At 37.9% G+C, this 18,922-nt stretch overlaps 1 protein-coding gene across 9 annotated transcripts in view; it reads left to right on the top strand.

Moving 5' to 3' along the window:
• DMD (dystrophin) overlaps positions 1-18,922 on the top strand; it is a 1,947,932-nt gene that overhangs the window by 1,324,034 nt on the left and 604,976 nt on the right. For 8 of the 9 annotated variants that reach the window (XM_064483309.1, XM_031445593.2, XM_064483311.1 and 5 more), the window contains one exon: positions 6,026-6,134. In XM_064483309.1, coding sequence (XP_064339379.1) covers positions 6,026-6,134 — 109 coding nt within the window. The remainder of the gene's footprint in view (positions 1-6,025; positions 6,135-18,922) is intronic. The other variant, XM_031445587.2, reaches the window with a different exon arrangement.

An 18,922-nucleotide genomic window follows, 5' to 3' on the forward strand; every position in this document is an offset into this window, starting at 1 on the left:
AATTAACTAGATTAAGCTGTTTCTTTCTCCTGAGTTTGTTCTACTGCCAACATCAACATCTTAACATTTCCAGGATTCCAACATTCCACTTCCTTAGGTTTATTTTGTTTTTGCCTGGTAATTTAAAATATATTACTCACAACAGATGTGTATCTGAAGATTTATAAATGGTATAGCAGATCAAGTGGTGTCTGGTTCAAAATATTTGCAATTATATATTATACTTATTACAGTATTTGGATTTTATAAATCATCTATCAGATCAAAAAGTTTTTGTTGGTTACATCAGAAATCAATAGCCAGATAATAGACATAAATCTGTCCCCCCCAGATCAGCAGGTCCATTTTGACTAACGCATTTGATAAGCACATTTTCCATGTCAGTGATAACAGAGAAAGTTAGGAGAAGGATTATAGAAAGAGAGTAACAATATTAGAGAGATTTTATGATTTATTAATATATGAGTAGCAGAATTTCATTTTTTTTAATGCAAGTTAGTTTTACAACTGAGGCAAAAGCCTTGACTATAAGAAGTTGAGTAAATGCTAATCACTTACCTTTGAATATAAGGAGAGCCCCACTTCCCCATTGAGAAGATAAATTTATAATAGATTTTTGAGCAACTGATAGAATCATTTAGGAATGTGGATGAGATTGCCAAGTGCCTAATTATATTTAATTTCTTAGTTGATGAGCACTTCCTTGTTTGAAATCTCACATTTTATAAAATAACACACTAATTAGAAATATTGCTTTTGTCCCACTTATATTTTATAAAGCAACTTCATTCACACTCTTCTTATATATATTCCAGAAATCTGGAGCCTACAGTCTTCCTTCTAAGTTATTTACAGTACAGCACTGTTGGAATCCCCATATAGTACTGTTAAAGCTCTCTGTCCAAAAGCAACTAGGAACATACCTATAATCAAAGAGTGAGAGGGGGAGGATATATAGCTCAAGTGTAGAGCACATGCTTAGCATGCATGAGGTCCTGGGTTCAATCCCTGGTACCTCCTCTTAAAATTAATAAATAGACCTAATTATCTCCACTCACAAAAGTAAGTAAGTAAGTAAATAAATAAAAAAAATTTTTAATGAGGATCGTTTAGCTTACTGCAGCAAGGGAGAAAGTCCTCCAGAGACTGTGGGATAAAAGAGGGCATTGAAAAGAGCTGCTAGCAGGGCTTAGCTGGCTGGATGATTCGAAAGAGGAATTAGGGAGATGGAAGCCAGTTTGGATTAGATGCTTTCAAAAAATGGAGTCAGTGTGGTGATCGGGTATCTTAACAATTTCTATCTAGAAGGCAAAAGGATTGAAGCAGGGCAGAGCTGTCTGTCACTGTTAAAGAAGCAGCAGTGCCTCATATTAGTCATTTTTTTGGTGCCAGAGTGGCCTTGTCTCTGTCTCATTCCAAACATGGCCCTGGGGTGCCCTTGTCTCTGTCTAGTTTATTTTCTATGACAGTTTTTTATGTACTTAAGTTAGGACCATCACACCTAACCTAGCTGCCAGTTACCAGAAGGGCCATTTTTCACTTCCTTGGTGTGATCACTGGAATATTTATCTCTAACTTCAACGTCCATTCCCAAAATATTAGGAGAGAGGATCTTTTCATTTTTCTTAGAAGTGTATTATTTACCACTCCAGAACAACTTATTGTTTTGCTTTTTAAAACTATTCTTAAATGACTTGTTTACAGTGGCCTTCACCACTGAGTGTGAGGTACCCTAGGGATAATTGCTAATGGCTTATCAGCTTTCTTTACTTCCTTGCTTTTATTAACAAATTCTCGCAGATGAGCTATAAGCATCCCAAATTCATATCTCTTGAGGTTATTTCAGGCTACTATGCAAGTTTGTTGTCCAAATAAAACAATTGAGACACAAAAGACATTATAAGCTAATACACACTCTTTTCTGAGGAAAAATTTGGGGAAAAAAATCTCAATATAGGCTTACTCATTAGCTCATGCTGGAAGTGGACAAGCGTTTTAGAGATCTGAATTTCACCCCTAGTCCTCGGTTGTATTAATTGCATCTATAGAGACATAGATGTTTCCATTACAATATTGACATGCATATCTGTGTATATACAGCCATAGGTGGATTCATTTATTGATGTAGCAGATATTAATTGCATGCCAAACACTGACATAGGAGAAAAAGATAAGATTTTAAAACTTTGAAAATCCCAAACTCAAATAAAGTTTAAAAAGTATTCCATTTTAAGTTAAAAAGGAAAGCTATTTTCAGAAATGATTTTTCTTATTATTAATTTCTGCTCTCCATAAGGAAGAAATTTTACATTGCTTCATATAATTGTCTTAACATTTAATGACTATTTCCAAGTCAGTTAAAAACAATGGAAAATAATATTCAGCTGCAAACGTCCCTATAATGAAACTAGTTTTGCCCTTTTTAGAAAATGATCTCAGAGTTTCTCCTTTTTGGTAAAACATGAATCCACTATGATTGTTGAGTTTTGAGCCCTCATGAAGAAAGCCTGGGACCTGCAATTTGCTTAGCATATTCAAAGTTTGAAAACTTGGGAAATCTAATCAAGAATAGGACTTGATAACTGTTATCCCACTGATTTTATATTTAAAGATGTTGGAATTTAGACATACACTTGGTTCCCTTAAATTTGGTTACAAATTATTAACATGATTAGCAAATCATTATCTTTTACAAATTTTTACTGAGCATGGCTCAAGTTTATTATGTGGAGAATACTGCATTAGTCGCTGCAGCCAAACATTTTTTTGCTACCCGAAGGAACTTTAGAGCCTAATAGAAAATAGAGAACAGAAAATATGAGCATATGCCAGAGGACCAAAAAGCAAAACAAAACCAAACAAAAAAGAATTTCCATAATATATAAATAATAAATTTCAAGTCTAAAGTGTACCAGGTACTTGAAGAAGTTGCCAGAGTATTTTTGTGACCAGGTGAATCAAAATCTATAGCCATTTTTTGTGATGTTGTTTGCTAATAATTTTGAAAGATTGAGGAACATGCAATTCTGAGCTTATTGCATTTCTGACAGTTTGCAGTATCCTCAGATGTTTGTGGTACATTGAGGGGTAGTACTTGATTTTTTAAATCTGTATATCTGAAATTATATGAATACCTCTTTTACCCATCTGGAAATAACAGTGAGAAGATAACATTCTAATAAATGAATAGACCATTCAGAGTTAATGGATTAATAAAAGGGAATTGAATATATAAACATGTTACTTTCAGAATAACCAAACCTAGTCTTTTAAGCATCAAAGTATTTTCATTTTAACTGTTTTAATGAAAACTTTTATTTACTATCTTCTATTTTGCTTCATTAAGCAGTGAATAATAACTAACCAACAATGTTATAGTACTTTACAGTTCACAGAGTTCTTTTCACATAAAATATCTCATTTAGTTTCTCCAACAAAGCTATGAGTTAGGTGGTAGTGTTATATCCACCTTTCAAGGATGATAAATCTGAATGACCTGCCTGATTTGCCAATGATCACACAACCAGTAGTAATGAGTTAGGACTGAAATCCAGGACTTCTGATTCTAAAACAGAGTGTAATTTAAACTTTTCTTAATTTTCAAGGTCATCTTTATAAGCATCATTTATTGTTCTGTTTCATTATACAATGATGCACATGGAATCAGTGTTTAGTACGGATCACTGTTGCTTCAGTTGACACCCAGATGAAGTAGTTAATTTGCTTTTAAAAGCCAGATTGTAAGATAAATACTTTAAATATTAGAATCAGATTCAACACAGTGAAATACTTGTACCATGAAAAGAAGGTGAAACCTAAGCCAGCTATAGAAACAGCAAACTTCCATGTCTCTTCACCCACTCACTATGGGGCCATATGCTTACTGAGTGGAAGAGTGGGCAGATCTCAGCAGTATGTAAATCAGCCTATAATCTCTCTCTCTCTCTCTCTCTCTCTCTCTCTCTCTCTCTCTCTCACCCACCATATATAGGATACATAGGTGACTTCCTATAGGTTAAATGATGTGTGATGAGACCTCACCATCTGCTGCACTGTTATCCCTTCAATGAATGACCAAGATCGCTACATTTTCTAGTTATCTACTTTTACATTTATTGTCTCTTCCCTATTATCTATTGCTACTTCTTATTAGCAACATGGTTACTTCTAGTTCCTCTTAATATTATGTCCCTGTGAACTCACTGCAACTTTGCAGGAAGATCAAGAGACCAAATATATATTAATTCACTAGCCTTTGATAGCATTTAATTCTCAGTGTTTAGTTCTGATGTCAGAATGGAAAAACATCTTCCATGTGTCATGACTTTCAGTGATAGTTTTCCTCACTGATCAGAGGCATTTTTTTGTTTGTTTTTGAATTCAAGGCTTCTATTTTAATAAATAAAAAGAGTTATATTCATTGATGTGATGGTAAATGTTTAACAGCATGCACTCTGGGAGAAGAAATTCAAAGCCTTGATTTGACATGATGTCAGACACAATGGAATAAATAACCTCAAGAGCATAGATGATAGTAAAAATAGGAAGGGATAAAGTTTTAGCATTTATTTTAGGATTTATTCCCTTGGCAGCTTTTCTTAAGTGGGGTTCCTCAAGAGAATTAAGTCCTACAGAAAATTATTTTTTTCATATTTTTGTCAAAGATGGTGCATATCTAGTCCATTGCAGATGCTTAGGTACCTCATTACTTATAATGGATGCCTTAGTCTTTGGTCTTGGACAATTAGCATCAGCATCAACTGGAAATTTGTTAGAAATGTACATTTTGGGGCCCCACCCAAGACCTCGTAAATCTAGAGCCCTGGGGCTCAGACCTAGCAATCACTGGTTTAATGACGCCTCTAGGCGTTTCTATTGGTCCCAAAGTTTGTTTACCACTGCTTCGGCACGTTAGGATAAATTCTCCCCCAAGTCCATTGAGAAAGTTTACCATAGGACCTTTGGGTCCTCTGCTCCCAGCTAGTGGAAAGGGAAAATACAGGTGGAGAAACCTCACTCATTTTTCAAAAGTCTCAGCTCAGAACTGACAGATATTACCTCTGCTCGCTTTCTCCTGGCAGTAAGTAATCATACGGCCACCCAGCGGGGTACTGGAGGCAGCTTGTATCTGCTCATGAGAGTCTATTATCAGATTTTCAGGCATTTTGTGAGCCACTTGACAGTCTCTTGGTAACTTAAAATTGGCTATCGTGGGAGTGTTTACACCACAGAAATGAGCAAATACTAAGATCAGTTCTTTTTTTCCAGAGAGCCAGTTTTTAATACATACCAGCACACCCCTGACATAGGCTTGGCTGACTCCTCCAGGAGCTCTGCAGCTAAATAGACTCTCAGCCTGGTCCTACTTGGAACCAAATTGACTGAGCCTTTATACTCTCACCTTGATCAGTCCTTAAATTAGGGCTGCCCTGGGAAGGGCCTGCCCTTGGGCAAGGCAGATATCTGCAGCTGAGACGGTCCCTAAAGGGACTGAGGACTGAAGGATGTCTGCTGACATCTTTTTTCACCATTTGGAACAAGAGTTCTTGCTTGAAGCAGACTCTTAAGAGTCTGATCCCCATGTGTACCACGGCCCTTCCCTCCAAGGGATTCTAATATAATTGATCTGGGATAATTCAGGACTGTAGGATATTTTTAATGTTGTCTAGAAAAGCCCCATATGCAGCTACACTAGATACTATTTAAGAGTCAAGCCAGTGGGTGAGACGACACTGTTTTTTGTTTCTTTGTTTTGTTTTCATGAGTGTTTGCACTCTACTTCTTTAAATGAAATTGTGCCTGGAGCAAGAACCTGTATGAAGCAAACAATCAATAAAATTTTGTGGCATGGTTGGCTAAAATAATTACAATAACTTTGAAAGAAATTCTACTCACAACAAGTAATTTAGAAGTAAAATACAATAGAAATACAATAATGTATTCACAAAATAAATTAATAACGTTGTGAATTAAGTTACTTCAAAGTGGTAATCAAATAAATAACACGTATGCTTTTCTATTAAAGAAGAAGTTAGAAGATCTGAGCTCAGAGTGGAAGGCGGTAACCCATTTACTTCAAGAGCTGAGGGCAAAGTGGCCTGGCCCAGCTCCTGGACTGACCACCATTGGAGCATGTAAGTATGCTGGATCACATTCTCTATGGCTGTAGACTTTTGCTCAGAAGGACCATAGTGAGGTGATCCCTGAGTAAAAGGGAAAATTGGTTGCAATTCTGAAAATAGGAATTAACTTGTGTTATTTACTATGCAGAATGTCCTAGAGTAGCTTCCTTGGATATGGACTCTGATTCATGGTATTGGACAACAAAAGTATACTGGGGTGCGTTCCGCGGAGATACACCTGCGATACAGAAAGGTCCATGTCAATAGACAGCAGAAGAGGCTGCAGGGTGATTTGACTGCAACAGAGGTCTCAGCCAGTTCCACAGGAGCCTTAGAACTGGGCTGGCTCTGCAGAGCTGAACTGAATTACGGGGAGAGGGCCTGGCCTTTGTATTGCTGAACCAGCCAGTCATTGCCACTGGGAGGAAAGGTGACCTTAGAAGAGTCTTCTGGGCCTAAGGCAATTCCCAGTGAAGAACACCATCAAAAACCAGTACTCGAGTAGCAAGGATGGGTGTGTTGTCCCTGAAGAGGGAATCAGGGTAGAGCTCCAGAGTGGCTTCTAAGAGTAAATGCATGATGATTCCATCTCAGTGACTCCTGTATCACTTACACAATAGCCTATACAAATCTGTGAAGCCACGGGAACACACCCAGTCCTAGCACCTCCCTCTGTCCCATTTGAAAATAATTTTAAGAACTCTTCCAATTTTGGTTCAAGAGAAAGAAAAATGGACCGTGACTACCACAAGTGGATTTGGGGGAGGAATGTTTCTTCATTTAGCTATAGTTTTCACTTTTGTTTTTCCTGCATCTTTTCAGGCTATTTTATTTCACTTTCTATTCATTTGTTAGTAGAAGGTAGGCATAAAATCTCATGGCAATGTTAATGCTGGCTTTGAATCTTAGGAAAAAGAAGCCAGAAACCGTCTTCGCTGTACCAATTCTATAATTAGGCAGAACTAAAAACATCTTTGGTTGGTTTTTTGTTGTTGTTTTTGTTTTTACTTCCCCTTTTTTTTGGAGGGGGGCGCTTTGTCTGCTTTTCAAAGATCAGATGAAGTATTAACCTATGGTGATTAGTTGTTAAAGTAAACTTGATTTTTATTTTATATCAAGTAGAAATATACCACAGTGGAAAGATTACAGCCAGGGTAGCACAATGATAATTCGATAGAGGATAAATAGTGCTTGGGTTAAAAGAGGCCATGCAATATGGGGACAGTGTGTCTCTTGTACCCACTGGGGTTTCTGAGAAGTCATCAGAGTTAGATTTAATGATATTGGATACTTAAAAAAGACATGCAAGCATTTCCTTTGTCAATCTGGGACACTAAAATTGCTATATCAGGGTTTATATTCAACTAATTACATCAGGTTTATTTCTTTCTGTGACCTGTAAGTGTCCGTTCCCTCAGCACATATGCATAGTTAGTCTGTATATAATCATTTACTGGTATTTGTTCTCTAGCTTTCTCCTGTATGTTCAGCCTCAGATTCTTTAACTCTGTTAAGAGATTGGGTTCCAATGATTTAGTTGTAAGTTTGTTGACCTCTGAACATGATTATGGATTTATGCGCCTATTTAAGCCACTTTACACATGGTAGGAAGGTTCCAAAGCCAGGGCACAGAAATCTCTTTAATCTGTAAAGTACCTCGATGTGACAGTATTATTTCTACTGGAAAATAGATTCAAAGTTCCAGTTTTGATTCCCAGAAACATATTTAATTCATCCACTTAATAAATATTTATTGACTAACCTCTACGTATTGGGCATTGTAGTACATGCTGAGGATGCAACACAGAATAAGTTAAAGTCCTTCCGTTCATGAAACACGTACATTTGACCCTTGAACAGCATGGATTTGAACTGTGTGGGTCCACTAATATGCAGATGCAGAAATTTTTCAGTACTAAATATGATAGTACTACATGATCCATGAATGGTTGAATCTGTGCATGTGGAGAAACTGTCTAAATGGCAGACATGTGGATACACAGAGCAGACTGTAAGTTACACATGATTTTCAGCTGTCAGCAGTCCTATTCTCAGCCTGGATCAAGGGTCCACTATACTCTGATTGGAAGAGAAATGATAAGCTAATAAAGAAGAACACAGATACTATCTTGATATCGTTAAGAGTTATAGAGTATAATCCACAGACTGATATCAAATGGGCACTTGTTAGAAATGCAGACTCTCAGGACTGACCCCAAACCTAGCAAACCAGAATCTGCATTTTAAGAAGATTCCAGGTGATTCATGTGTACACTGAAGTTTGAAAAACACAATTGTGGAGAACAAGAAGGCAGGGTAAGAGGGAAAGGGAACAGGAATGAGGATGTGATTTTCTGTAGTTTGGTCAGTGAAGCTTTCCTATTAAGAGAATACTTGAGAACATCAGACAGCTGATGGAAGTGAGGAAGTGAGCCATGTCTCCATCTAGGGGAAAGTGTTCCAGGCAGAGAGAGGACAGCCACAGCAAAGGCCTTGACGTGGAGTGAGATAGAGGAAGGTCAAGGAGACTTGTGAGGCCAGAGCGGGAGGGTAAGGGGTCGTGTGGCCAAAGCGGTGGGAGACAGCATCTTTCATCTCTCCTACCCTACTTCCTTCTCCCTCAGCTAAGAGTCTCATCTTCCCTACCGCTCCTTGCTCCCTTCACATTGTGGCCAGCAGGGAGAGTCTGGGAATGCCTTCAGTCCAAGCTACTGATGATGACTGGTGGAGCTGGGACCAGAGCTGGAGAAAAACTGAGGGAGAGAGGAATTTTGTCAAAAGCAGGACCCTTTCATCCCCTAGAGCAAACTGATACAGGAATGGGCATAAAGTAGAAATGTTAAATGCACAGATGTTAAATGCAAAGAATCAGTAGGGAGTCACGTAGATTCAGAGTTGCTTTTATTGAAATAAAACGTTATTTCTTTAACTTGGTGATTTAAACACCAGAATTAAGAATTGTTTATATTCCTGACTTCCAGAAAGTTAATCTGAAATAAATACAATAGAAAAAGGGGAAATCTAATTTATAATACAGTTCTGATACATGGTTATTATTTCCTGTGCTGTATTGTACTACAATATCATTTATCATTCATCATACTAAGTTTTTTTCCATTGCACTCCTGCTATGGTGCTAACTGCTTTTGCACATATGTCTTTTCCTCAAAATACTTGCCAAGTATGTATGGTTATACACAATTTTTTTAAGGTAAGGCTCTCAAGGCTTGGAGGGGAAATAATTAGATGAAGGCCACATACATGGAAAGAAACCGAGCCAGGATTACAATCCAAGTATGTCAGGCTCCAAAGCCTGTGTTTTGTTTGTTTTATTTTGCTGTGCCTTGAGCTCTCTCTCTGTCCAGGAACCTAATGAAAATTCTAGATATGAAGGTAGCTAGCCAGTAGTAATGTTATTTAACTCAGTCTTGGATGTATGGGGAATAAAAGTGAGATATGTTTCTGTGTCTCTTCTACTTAAGGAGTGGAAGAAATAAGTTGACTCTATTTGAATTTCTTAGAACTATAGAACTCTGAACCTAGAATGGTCATCAGAAATATCTAGATGAATATTCTGTATGTGTGGAAACAGAGGCCCAAGGGGCCTTTTAAAAAAATACTAAATAAACACCACGCTCCTTTATGACTGCTTCCTTAAATTATGTGATATGATGAGATGGGCCTGCCTGAGCCATGTAAATTATTTCCATTTGCAGGACACATAGGCATTGTAGGGGAAAAAAAACTTTTTTGCAGTTGTTGCTTAGATACCTGACTGTATCAGTTATCTGTCTCTGCATAAAAACATTCCAGATGTAATGGCTTCAAACAAGAGTTATTTACTTGCTCATGATTCTGTGAGTCTGCAGTTTGAACTGTGATTTGCTTAATAGGTAGTCTGTAGGTCTTGCTAGGGGTCATTCCTGTGCATGCAGTTATCCGGCAACTCAACAGGAACTAGATGGATTCACTCACCTATGTGACAGCTGGCTGTTGGCTGGAGAACCTTGGTTCTTCATAAGGCCCCTCATCCTCTAGTAGACTGGGCTGGGCTTCATGGTATGGCACTCTCAGGGCAGTGTTTCAAAAGGATGAGGGTGGAAGCTGTAAGACATCTTGATAACTAGACTCTGGAATTCATACAACATCACTTCTGCTACAGTCTATTTATCAAGCCAAGTTTAAGTCCAGCCTAGATTCAAGGGGTGGAGTAATAGACTTCACCTCATGAAGGGAAGAGCTGCAATGTCCCTGCAAAGGGATGTGCCTACAGGGATGGGAGGCTTTTTTGTGGCCATGTTAACACCCAAACCACTACATTAGGGAAAAGGGGCAAAAGCAGAGTTAAAAGTGTTGGTTAATATGCAATGTCCTGTGTCAGTGGTTCTCAAACTTTATGATACATCAAAATCACCCATTTCTTATTAAAGCACAAATTATAGGGCTTCAACCCCAGAGTTCTTGATTCCGTATATCTAGGATGATGCTTGAGAATTTGCATCTTTACAGAGTCCCCAGGTGATCCTGATGCTGCTGGTCCTACTGCCATAGGCCTGTGGTGAGTGGGGAAGGAGTTCATGCCTACTCCTGTGTGCAACATGGTATAGAATTTGAGTGAGATCCCGTGCTGTGAATGCCAGAAGGAACTCCACATTATTTCAGCACCACCACTCCTTTCCCCACGCACCCCAGGACTTCGTAGCTTGGAAGTTCAAGTAGATGGACAGCACACTTAGCCCAGGCAGTATTTGCCTAGCAGAGCAATTTAGAGACCTATGGGGGAAATAGCCATGCTTATACAAAGCTCCCCTAGAGACTCTTAGAAACGTTTAGGTAGGCAGGACTTCACATGGGACTAAAGGCCTGCTTGGCAGATGGAGGCACAGAGCCAACAAATCTGGTTGTAAATGTCAATGTGAATTCTTTCTTATCCACAAGCTGCTGGGTCTGGAAACATTCACATTCCACAATACCCAATTTAGCATTTCCGAAAGAAATTGTATATAGAACATGCTTAATGTGAAGACTCCAGATCAGGATATTGGAGTTCTTCAAGTGTCCCAGGGTAATAACTATGAAATGAATGTCCATTGTATAAATAGACACATAGAAGTGCCAGTTAATAGAGGTTTCTAGTTGATTAAACACTGGTAAAACCATCTCTTCCTGTAATTAATTTTGAGAGAGCAAGTCTCAAGTGTAATTAGGAAAGTGCTGCATTGGAGGTCAAGAAGCCTAAATTCTAATCTGATTTGTGCTACCAAATAGATAAGGGATCAACACACTCTTTTTGTAAAGAGCAAGATAGTAAATATTTTCAACTTTGTGAGCCATGAGATCAACTTTGTCATTGTATACTAAAAGCAGCCAAACCATAGACAATATGTAAACAAACAGGCATGGCTGTGTTCCAAGAACACTATTTGCAGAAACCAAAAGGGGCAGTTGGGTCAAATTTGACCTTTAATGGCCTACCCTTATCCCCTCAGCACTTGTCCTTCTCGTAAACCCTGAGGCTTCTAAATGCCTATGATTCTGCCCAGACACTTTATCTTGCCCTGAGAGAAGCTCACCCACTTGCAGAGTAGATTGGAAATACTGGGAAGGAAATGTCCCTAGAATAATACTCAACCACTAATGGACCGGAGTTGATGGGTAAGTATCCCATCTTCTTCATTCCTGGGGTAGGACAACCCCAGGGCATGTTTCACACCAGAGGTCTCGGGTGGGTTGAGCCACAGTTGGCCGCAGTGATAACCTGTTCATTAGCATGCCCTGTCTAGACTTCCTTCCCATTCCTGCTTATCTCCTTACTCTTCCACCACAGCTTTCCGGTATCATCTGCCAATTAAACTACTTGTTATCAAATCCTTGTCTTAGAGCCTACTTCTAAGTGAACCTAAATTAATACAGAAAGTCTTCGAGTTAGTGCCATGGTTATACCTTTTGAATGAGTTTTGTTGGGATGCCCATTTTGCAGATGAGAAAACCAAGGGTCAGAATGATTAAATAATTTGTCCAAAGTTACAAAGCTAGTGAGTGGCAGAGTGGGTATTCAAAGATACGTCCTTGTGATGCCAAAGCTTATGTTATTAGTCAGAACACTGTATCTCAAGCAGTGATTTATTTATCTTCATTTGAATTTTTGAAGGCTATACTTAATTAACAGATACATATAATGTTATTTATACATTTATTATTTTAACTTCAGTTGCCTGTATAGAGTTGAATAAAACATCCCAAGACTATTTCAGTAGTACCTTAAATATCTAGGCAGTTTGATAAAAGCATGAGGTTAATTGGAGCTTAATATAATCTTGACATGCTATTTATTTGTTTGATTTGAACTGTGAGAAAACTATTCATTTATTGTGAAATGGCCTTTGTTTATCTGCAGTGATCACGAGAGAAGGAGGAAAGGAAGCTGTCAATGAGTTCTTGCATTCTCACTTCCCCTTTTGTGTCCCATCCTTCTCAGATACACAAGGAGTGCCACCCACACCCTGTCCTGTTTTGGCTATGTTTCCAACTGTTAATTCTGCTTTAGCTGAACCGTTAGGATAAGGCATATCAGTTTCAGCCAAGTCTTTCTCTGTTTCATTAACAGATGACTGCTTTACTGAAAACACCTAGGACATGGCTATGCCATTATTGGTTTCATAGTTAAAACCCCTAAACCTTAAAAACTTCTTTAAAGTCCTAAAACACTAGGAATAAGATTTTGTACCAAAAAATGCGAGGTCCCCTAATCAATTATAATAACAGGATAAGAAATTAATTTTCATCCTCCCCAAGAGAAGTCAAAGCCTTGAGCAACTACAGAGACCCTCCAGCTCTTGGCAGAAATAAACTAACTAATTAATTAATTAAATTATATTGTATACATCAGTGAAGTGAGGTATCACCTCATCATATAATGAGATATGTCACACAATACAAAGGGAAGTGACACCAGTAAACCCTGGCTGGGGAGGCCCAGTATTGCTCATGTTGATCCAAAAGAAGTCTTTAGATGTAGGCAGTGGGAGTCCTTGGTCCCAGGCCAGGTTCTTCAACAATGTTCCCTGGTTTGCAGGGAGGATATAACAGTAATGTCAATGTTAATATTCAAGACAGTGATAGACTGTGAAAACTAGAGTATTTATATGTGAATTATCCATTTTGTGATGATGGAGTTCCCTTTGTTCTTCCTCTCTTAACCTTTTGGCAGTTTTATTGCTTGGTTACCATCTCCAGTTAGGGCTGAGCTTTAGGGTCTGAACTGGCAAAGGAAGTGAAGCTCTAATCCATCATTTCTAATTCTTATTGGAAGCATTCCTGGAAGTTTCATTTTGTGTGTGTGTGTGTGTGTGTGTATGTGTGTGTAGGAGGAGAAGGAGAATAACATCAGTGTTTGAATAAAGTATTCTGATCATTGGAGATTTTTCAATTAGCCACATCCTGCATTTTAACAGAAATAAAGGGATTATTACAGTAAAATTACCTTAGCCTCCTTATATTATTTAACTCCTTCCAAAGTGGGCCTTTGCTGGAAATCACTATAGAATATACTATAATTTTGAATTTCTTCTCAAGCTATTATCAAGGAGAAATTAGAACTATTGAAACATATTCATGAGACTAGGCACCCTGCAGCCCACAAAAGTAAGGCTTCTCCATGTGTTGCTAATATTTTCTGAAATTTCACTGAATCATTTTGAAATTGAATATAACTTAACCCTCAAAGAAAGAAGATTCCAAAAGGAAATTGTAGCAGTTTGCATGTAAATTGTAGATTCTAAGATTGTAATTTCAGAGACCTTTGAGAGATCATTCATTCTTCTTCACTGTCTTCAGTACGCGTGCGCGCATTCTCTCTCTCTCTCTCTCTCTCTCTCTCTCTCTCTCTCTCTCTCTCTCTCTGTCTCTTGCTCTCTCTCTCTCTCATAAGCAATCTTCAGGTTAAATGCCTACTCTCTTTAAAAATCAAGAATAGGCGGAGTTCCGCCACTACTGTTATACTCAAGACAATCTTTCAACAGCCTAACTCAAGTTCTAGTTATTATCTGAATCATAAAAAGTACATTTAGACATTCTTTGAAGTCTGTTACTTAATCACTCTAAAAACTTTCCTTTCTGTTTCTAGCATAAATCAGGTGAGTCCTCATGGCCTGTGAACAAAAAAGCTATCTCAGATGTTTACACATCTGTTTCTCAAGTGTTTAAACATCTCTGTGGCCCCACTTCTACCCTCCCAAGTGTGTTTTCCATACTTCTCTCTGTTGCAGGCTTCAGAAATGGACCCTGTTCCCTGATTACTGTTCTACACGTGACTCAGTCACATCACAAGGTCTACATACCCTTTTCCTACCTTTATATGATGGTATCGTTCTGCCTGCTGTGATGTTCTACTGACTGCTATTGAATTTGACAGCTATTTGAGTACCTGGTATTTTTCTGCCACATATTAGCTTAGCTAGTCATGTCTGTCTGTATTGGAACATCTGAAAAAATTTCCTTTGTGATACAAACTATCTTCAGTTTTCCCCTTTTCTTTGATACTCCTCAATCCTGAGGGAACAGGGGTGGGACAAAAAAAGGGAAGAAAATTTTGGATTGAAAAGTTAATAGTAAACTCCGCAGGGGAACTCAGTTTCAGGGGGACTCAGTTTCAACTGTGTGCCTCCATCGGTCCATTGAAAGTATCCTAAGTCCATAAATGACCCCTGTGTTAAAATACCATTTCAATTCTCAACTTTCTTAAACTCTTACCAGCATTTAACGCAGTAGGCCACTCCTGTTTTGAAACATTTCTTCTGTCCCTCACATACATAGCACGACACTCTGTTTTTCCTCTCACCTCCTTGGCTGCTCTCTCTCAGCTTCCCTGCTGGCTCAAACTTCTCTGTCTAGCTTTCAAATGTTTAAAGTAAGGTTGGACTGCTTTTTTTTTCCACATTGTTTAATCTCTTGGGTAATCTCATCGACTTGCATGGTTGCAAGTACCAACTATATATTGAAGTTTCCCACTTTGTTACTTTAGATCTATACCTCTCTTTTGAGGCTAGATCTATATACTAATTCAGAAATATAACAGTGGAAAAGAAATAAACAGATATTCCTGTCCTTGTGGAGCTAACATTTCTGTCAGGATAGACAATAAAGAAAATAAATACAGTATGTTTTCATGTTCTGAGGTGATGGGAGATGAAAAGAGAGATGAAACAGGGAAGAGTGTAAGGGGCATGGGCGTAGGTATGGGGTATGGGGTGGAGCTTATAGAGTCTTCATTAAAAAGGTGAAATTTATGTGAAGACCTGAATGTGTTCGGAATGTGATCTATATGGATATCTAGGGAAAGAACATTCTAGGCTGCAGCATTCCAGGAATGGCATTCTAACAAAGGCCATGAGATGGGAACATGACTAGAATTGGAAGAATTTCCAGTGTGGCTGGAGCACAGTGAGTGAAGAGGAGAGCCGTTAAGAGATGAAGTTAGATCAGAGAGAGCTTTAAAGGCCACGAGAATGACTTTGAGTTTGTATAAGCTGAAGACCTACCGGAGGATTTTGAACCCAGCGGTGAGGTGACCTGACATATGTTTTGCCAAAAACTTTCTGCATGTGTTAAGAATAAACTGTAGGGAGAAGAAAAGGGTGGAAGTGAGAGAGAACCAGGTAGGAGACTAAAGCATTAATTTAGGTGAGAAATAATGATAGTTTCATCCAGAGTAGGGGCAGTGGAAGTAATGAGAGGTAGACAGATTTGGGGTGCATCTGAAAGCTTAGAGCCAACAGGATTTGTTGATGGATTTGATATGTGGAATGAGAAAATGTGATGAGGTTTTTGACCTGAGCAAATTGTAAGAATGATATTGTCATTTACGGAGTTAGGGAAGATGGTAGGAGGTACAGGGTGATGGCAGACAGTATAAACAGTCTCTGATTTGTGCAAATTAAGTTACATGAGTCAACTAGTTAACCAAATGGAGGTGTAGTGTAGGTAGAGGAATATATGACCTGGAGGTTAGGAGAGAGCTCCAACCTGAAGATAAAAATGTGCATTTTTTAAGCATAGAGCTGAGCCATGAGATTGCCTAGTTAAAGCCAAGAGGTGACTGTATTATATCTTGTAATAACCTTTAATGAAAAAGAATGTGAAAACAAATATATGTATGTATATGTATGACTGTGACATTATGCTGTACACCAGAAATTGACACATTGTAACTGACTATACTTCAATTAAAAAAAAAAGTTCCCCTCTTAAAATAAAAAAGAGTAAAAAGTTAACTATAAGGAAAAAAAGAGGTGAATGTAGGTAGAAAAGAGAAGATATACAAAGATTGATCCCTGGAGGACCTCGATGGTAAGAGGCAGAGGCTATAGTAATAAGTTCTGAAGTAGGAGGAAAACCAGGACAGAAACCTAGAAGCCAAGTGAAAGAAATGAATTAAGAAGAAATTGATAAACTGTATCAGATCCTGCCTATAAGTCTAATACCATAAAGCCTGAGAATCAGACTTGAATTTAGCAAACTTGGATAGAGTAGAAGGGGGATGAAATGCTGATCAGAGTGAATTCAAGAGAACTCTTCACCACCATGTCCAAAACTGCACTAGTGAATTTACTCTTCCCGATTCTCCTCTTTTATTTTCTGTCTCAAGAAAAAGCAACACCAGCCACTCAAATCAGTACCAGTAAGTGATCCTGGATGGACACCTCCTTCTCACTCACTTTTCTCATCGAATCAACAAGCAAGTCCTACTAATTTTATTACTTAAATATCTTTCAAATTATTATATCCATCTCCATTCCTTCCACCACCATCATATTTTACCTGGATACTTGCCTCCTAGCCGATTTCATTTACCTCCCTCTAATCCATCCTCCATATAAACATACTCCATGAAGAATAATAACATAAAATGTAAATCTCATTCAATTAGAATCCTGTAATGGTGCCCCATTACTTTTAGAACAAATCTCCAAATCATTAAATGGCCCACAAGGTCTTACTTGATGGTTCCCCTGCCTACCCTTCTTATTCCACTGTCCCCCTTTTTTTTCAAAGTCCAGCTCTTCTGGCTTTGTTCAGTTCCTTTAGCCTGTTTGCCTCTTCCTGGGCTCAGGGTTTCCACACCTACTACTCTCTTACCTGGATGATCTCTCTCCTTATTCATCCTTTAAATCTCAGTTGCACAGGACTCTTTCCTTGAGCCGCCTATTATACCATCTCAAAGCATACCTTTTCTCTTTCATATCCTTATCATTTTTTTGATCACTAAATTATTTATGTAATTACTTAACTTTCATTTGCTGATAGACTATGAGTTCCAAGAGGATCCTATTTTATATCTTGTTTATCAACATATGCCCTTTTGTGTATGCAGCTCTTATTCAATGACTAACATGTGGTAGGTGTTCAACTAATATATTTTGACCAGATAAACGGTGTATTTATTTTAGAGTCAGATGAAGTAAGTCAATCTCCCATGTAATTATAACACCATAGAGGTGAAGTGATTATATCCTTCTCTAGCTGTTTAGTAGCAGAATCGGGACTCAAGCCCATATCTCCTGAGTTTGATCTCGGTGCTCTTCAATTTTCTTCTATATCTCAACTGTTTTTTTCTGCTTAGACACAGCTGACAGATAAGTTTATTCTCACATAGTCAGTGGTAAGTACCAATTTTGTTAAGACTGCAGTATTGATCAAGTAGAGATATGCTATGGCTTTGTTGCAAATCTTGTAGGCTAAATCTAACCCCCATCTCATCCCTTAACTCTCATTCTTGACTATGCCTTGATATCTAATTTGAGATCCTCTATTATAGTCTAGCATGCTATATTCCTCTGAAAATGTATACAGTTTATTTCTTCTCTCATCTTCAGTATTGTAAATAAAATATGTTTTAATCTCATTTTCCAAAGTACTTGCCAGTCTATGATGAGTTCATTAAACAGACATCCAATCTAGCTATCCTAATATTGATGCAAAATTGCTAACAGCACTAACTACACCAGTGCCTAAATTGAAATATAACCTACCATAAGAAAAAACAGTCATAATTATAATACCTTCAATTCTTGCTTCTGAGATAATTATCACGACTTCAAGAAAATCATTGTTCTCCAACATTAAAAAGCAGAAACTGAATAACATTCCACTAGAACATTAGGAGACAGTGTTGAAGTAAAATAATCTCCAGTGTCACTTCAACTTCCCAAGATTATTCTTTCTTCTTAGAGAAATTTATAGATAAAAGGTATAAATAAACTTCCTATGTTTACTGTGGATTATAAATGGAGGAAGTAATTTTTCTTCTCATATTAAAATGAGTGAGAAAATTTGTTTCTTTGATTATGAGTATTTAAGTATATTTTTTAACCCTTTGATTTGGTGATAATCATTTTTGCTTACTAAGTCCAGCAAGACCAAAATAGGAGTAAGCCCTCTCTTATTTTTCTTACTGATTCTTGTTTGGTTAAGGTAAAATGTGCCTTTTTCTTTGGAACTTGCACTCCATGTTTAACAAATAAAGACATAACTCAGAACTGAATCATGCACTTTGATTTGAGATTTTTTTTTCAAGGTCAGGACCCAGTTTCACAAGAAATTGTATTTTTTCCAATACGGCTGGCATCCACTCCCACCAGCTGAAAGACAAACTTGTCTAATAAAGCTTTCAGATTCAATTTGCTCTCTGCATACAGCTTGAGGATCTCTGGAGGTCATTCACAGCATGTGCTGCAACCCCAACAGGGAGAAGTAATGAAAAGATTCTGGTTAAAAAGCTGACTCTATCCCTTCTAACCTCC

The sequence above is a fragment of the Camelus dromedarius genome, chromosome X (assembly GCF_036321535.1).
Source record: "Camelus dromedarius isolate mCamDro1 chromosome X, mCamDro1.pat, whole genome shotgun sequence".
NCBI classification, from domain to species: Eukaryota; Metazoa; Chordata; class Mammalia; order Artiodactyla; family Camelidae; genus Camelus; species Camelus dromedarius.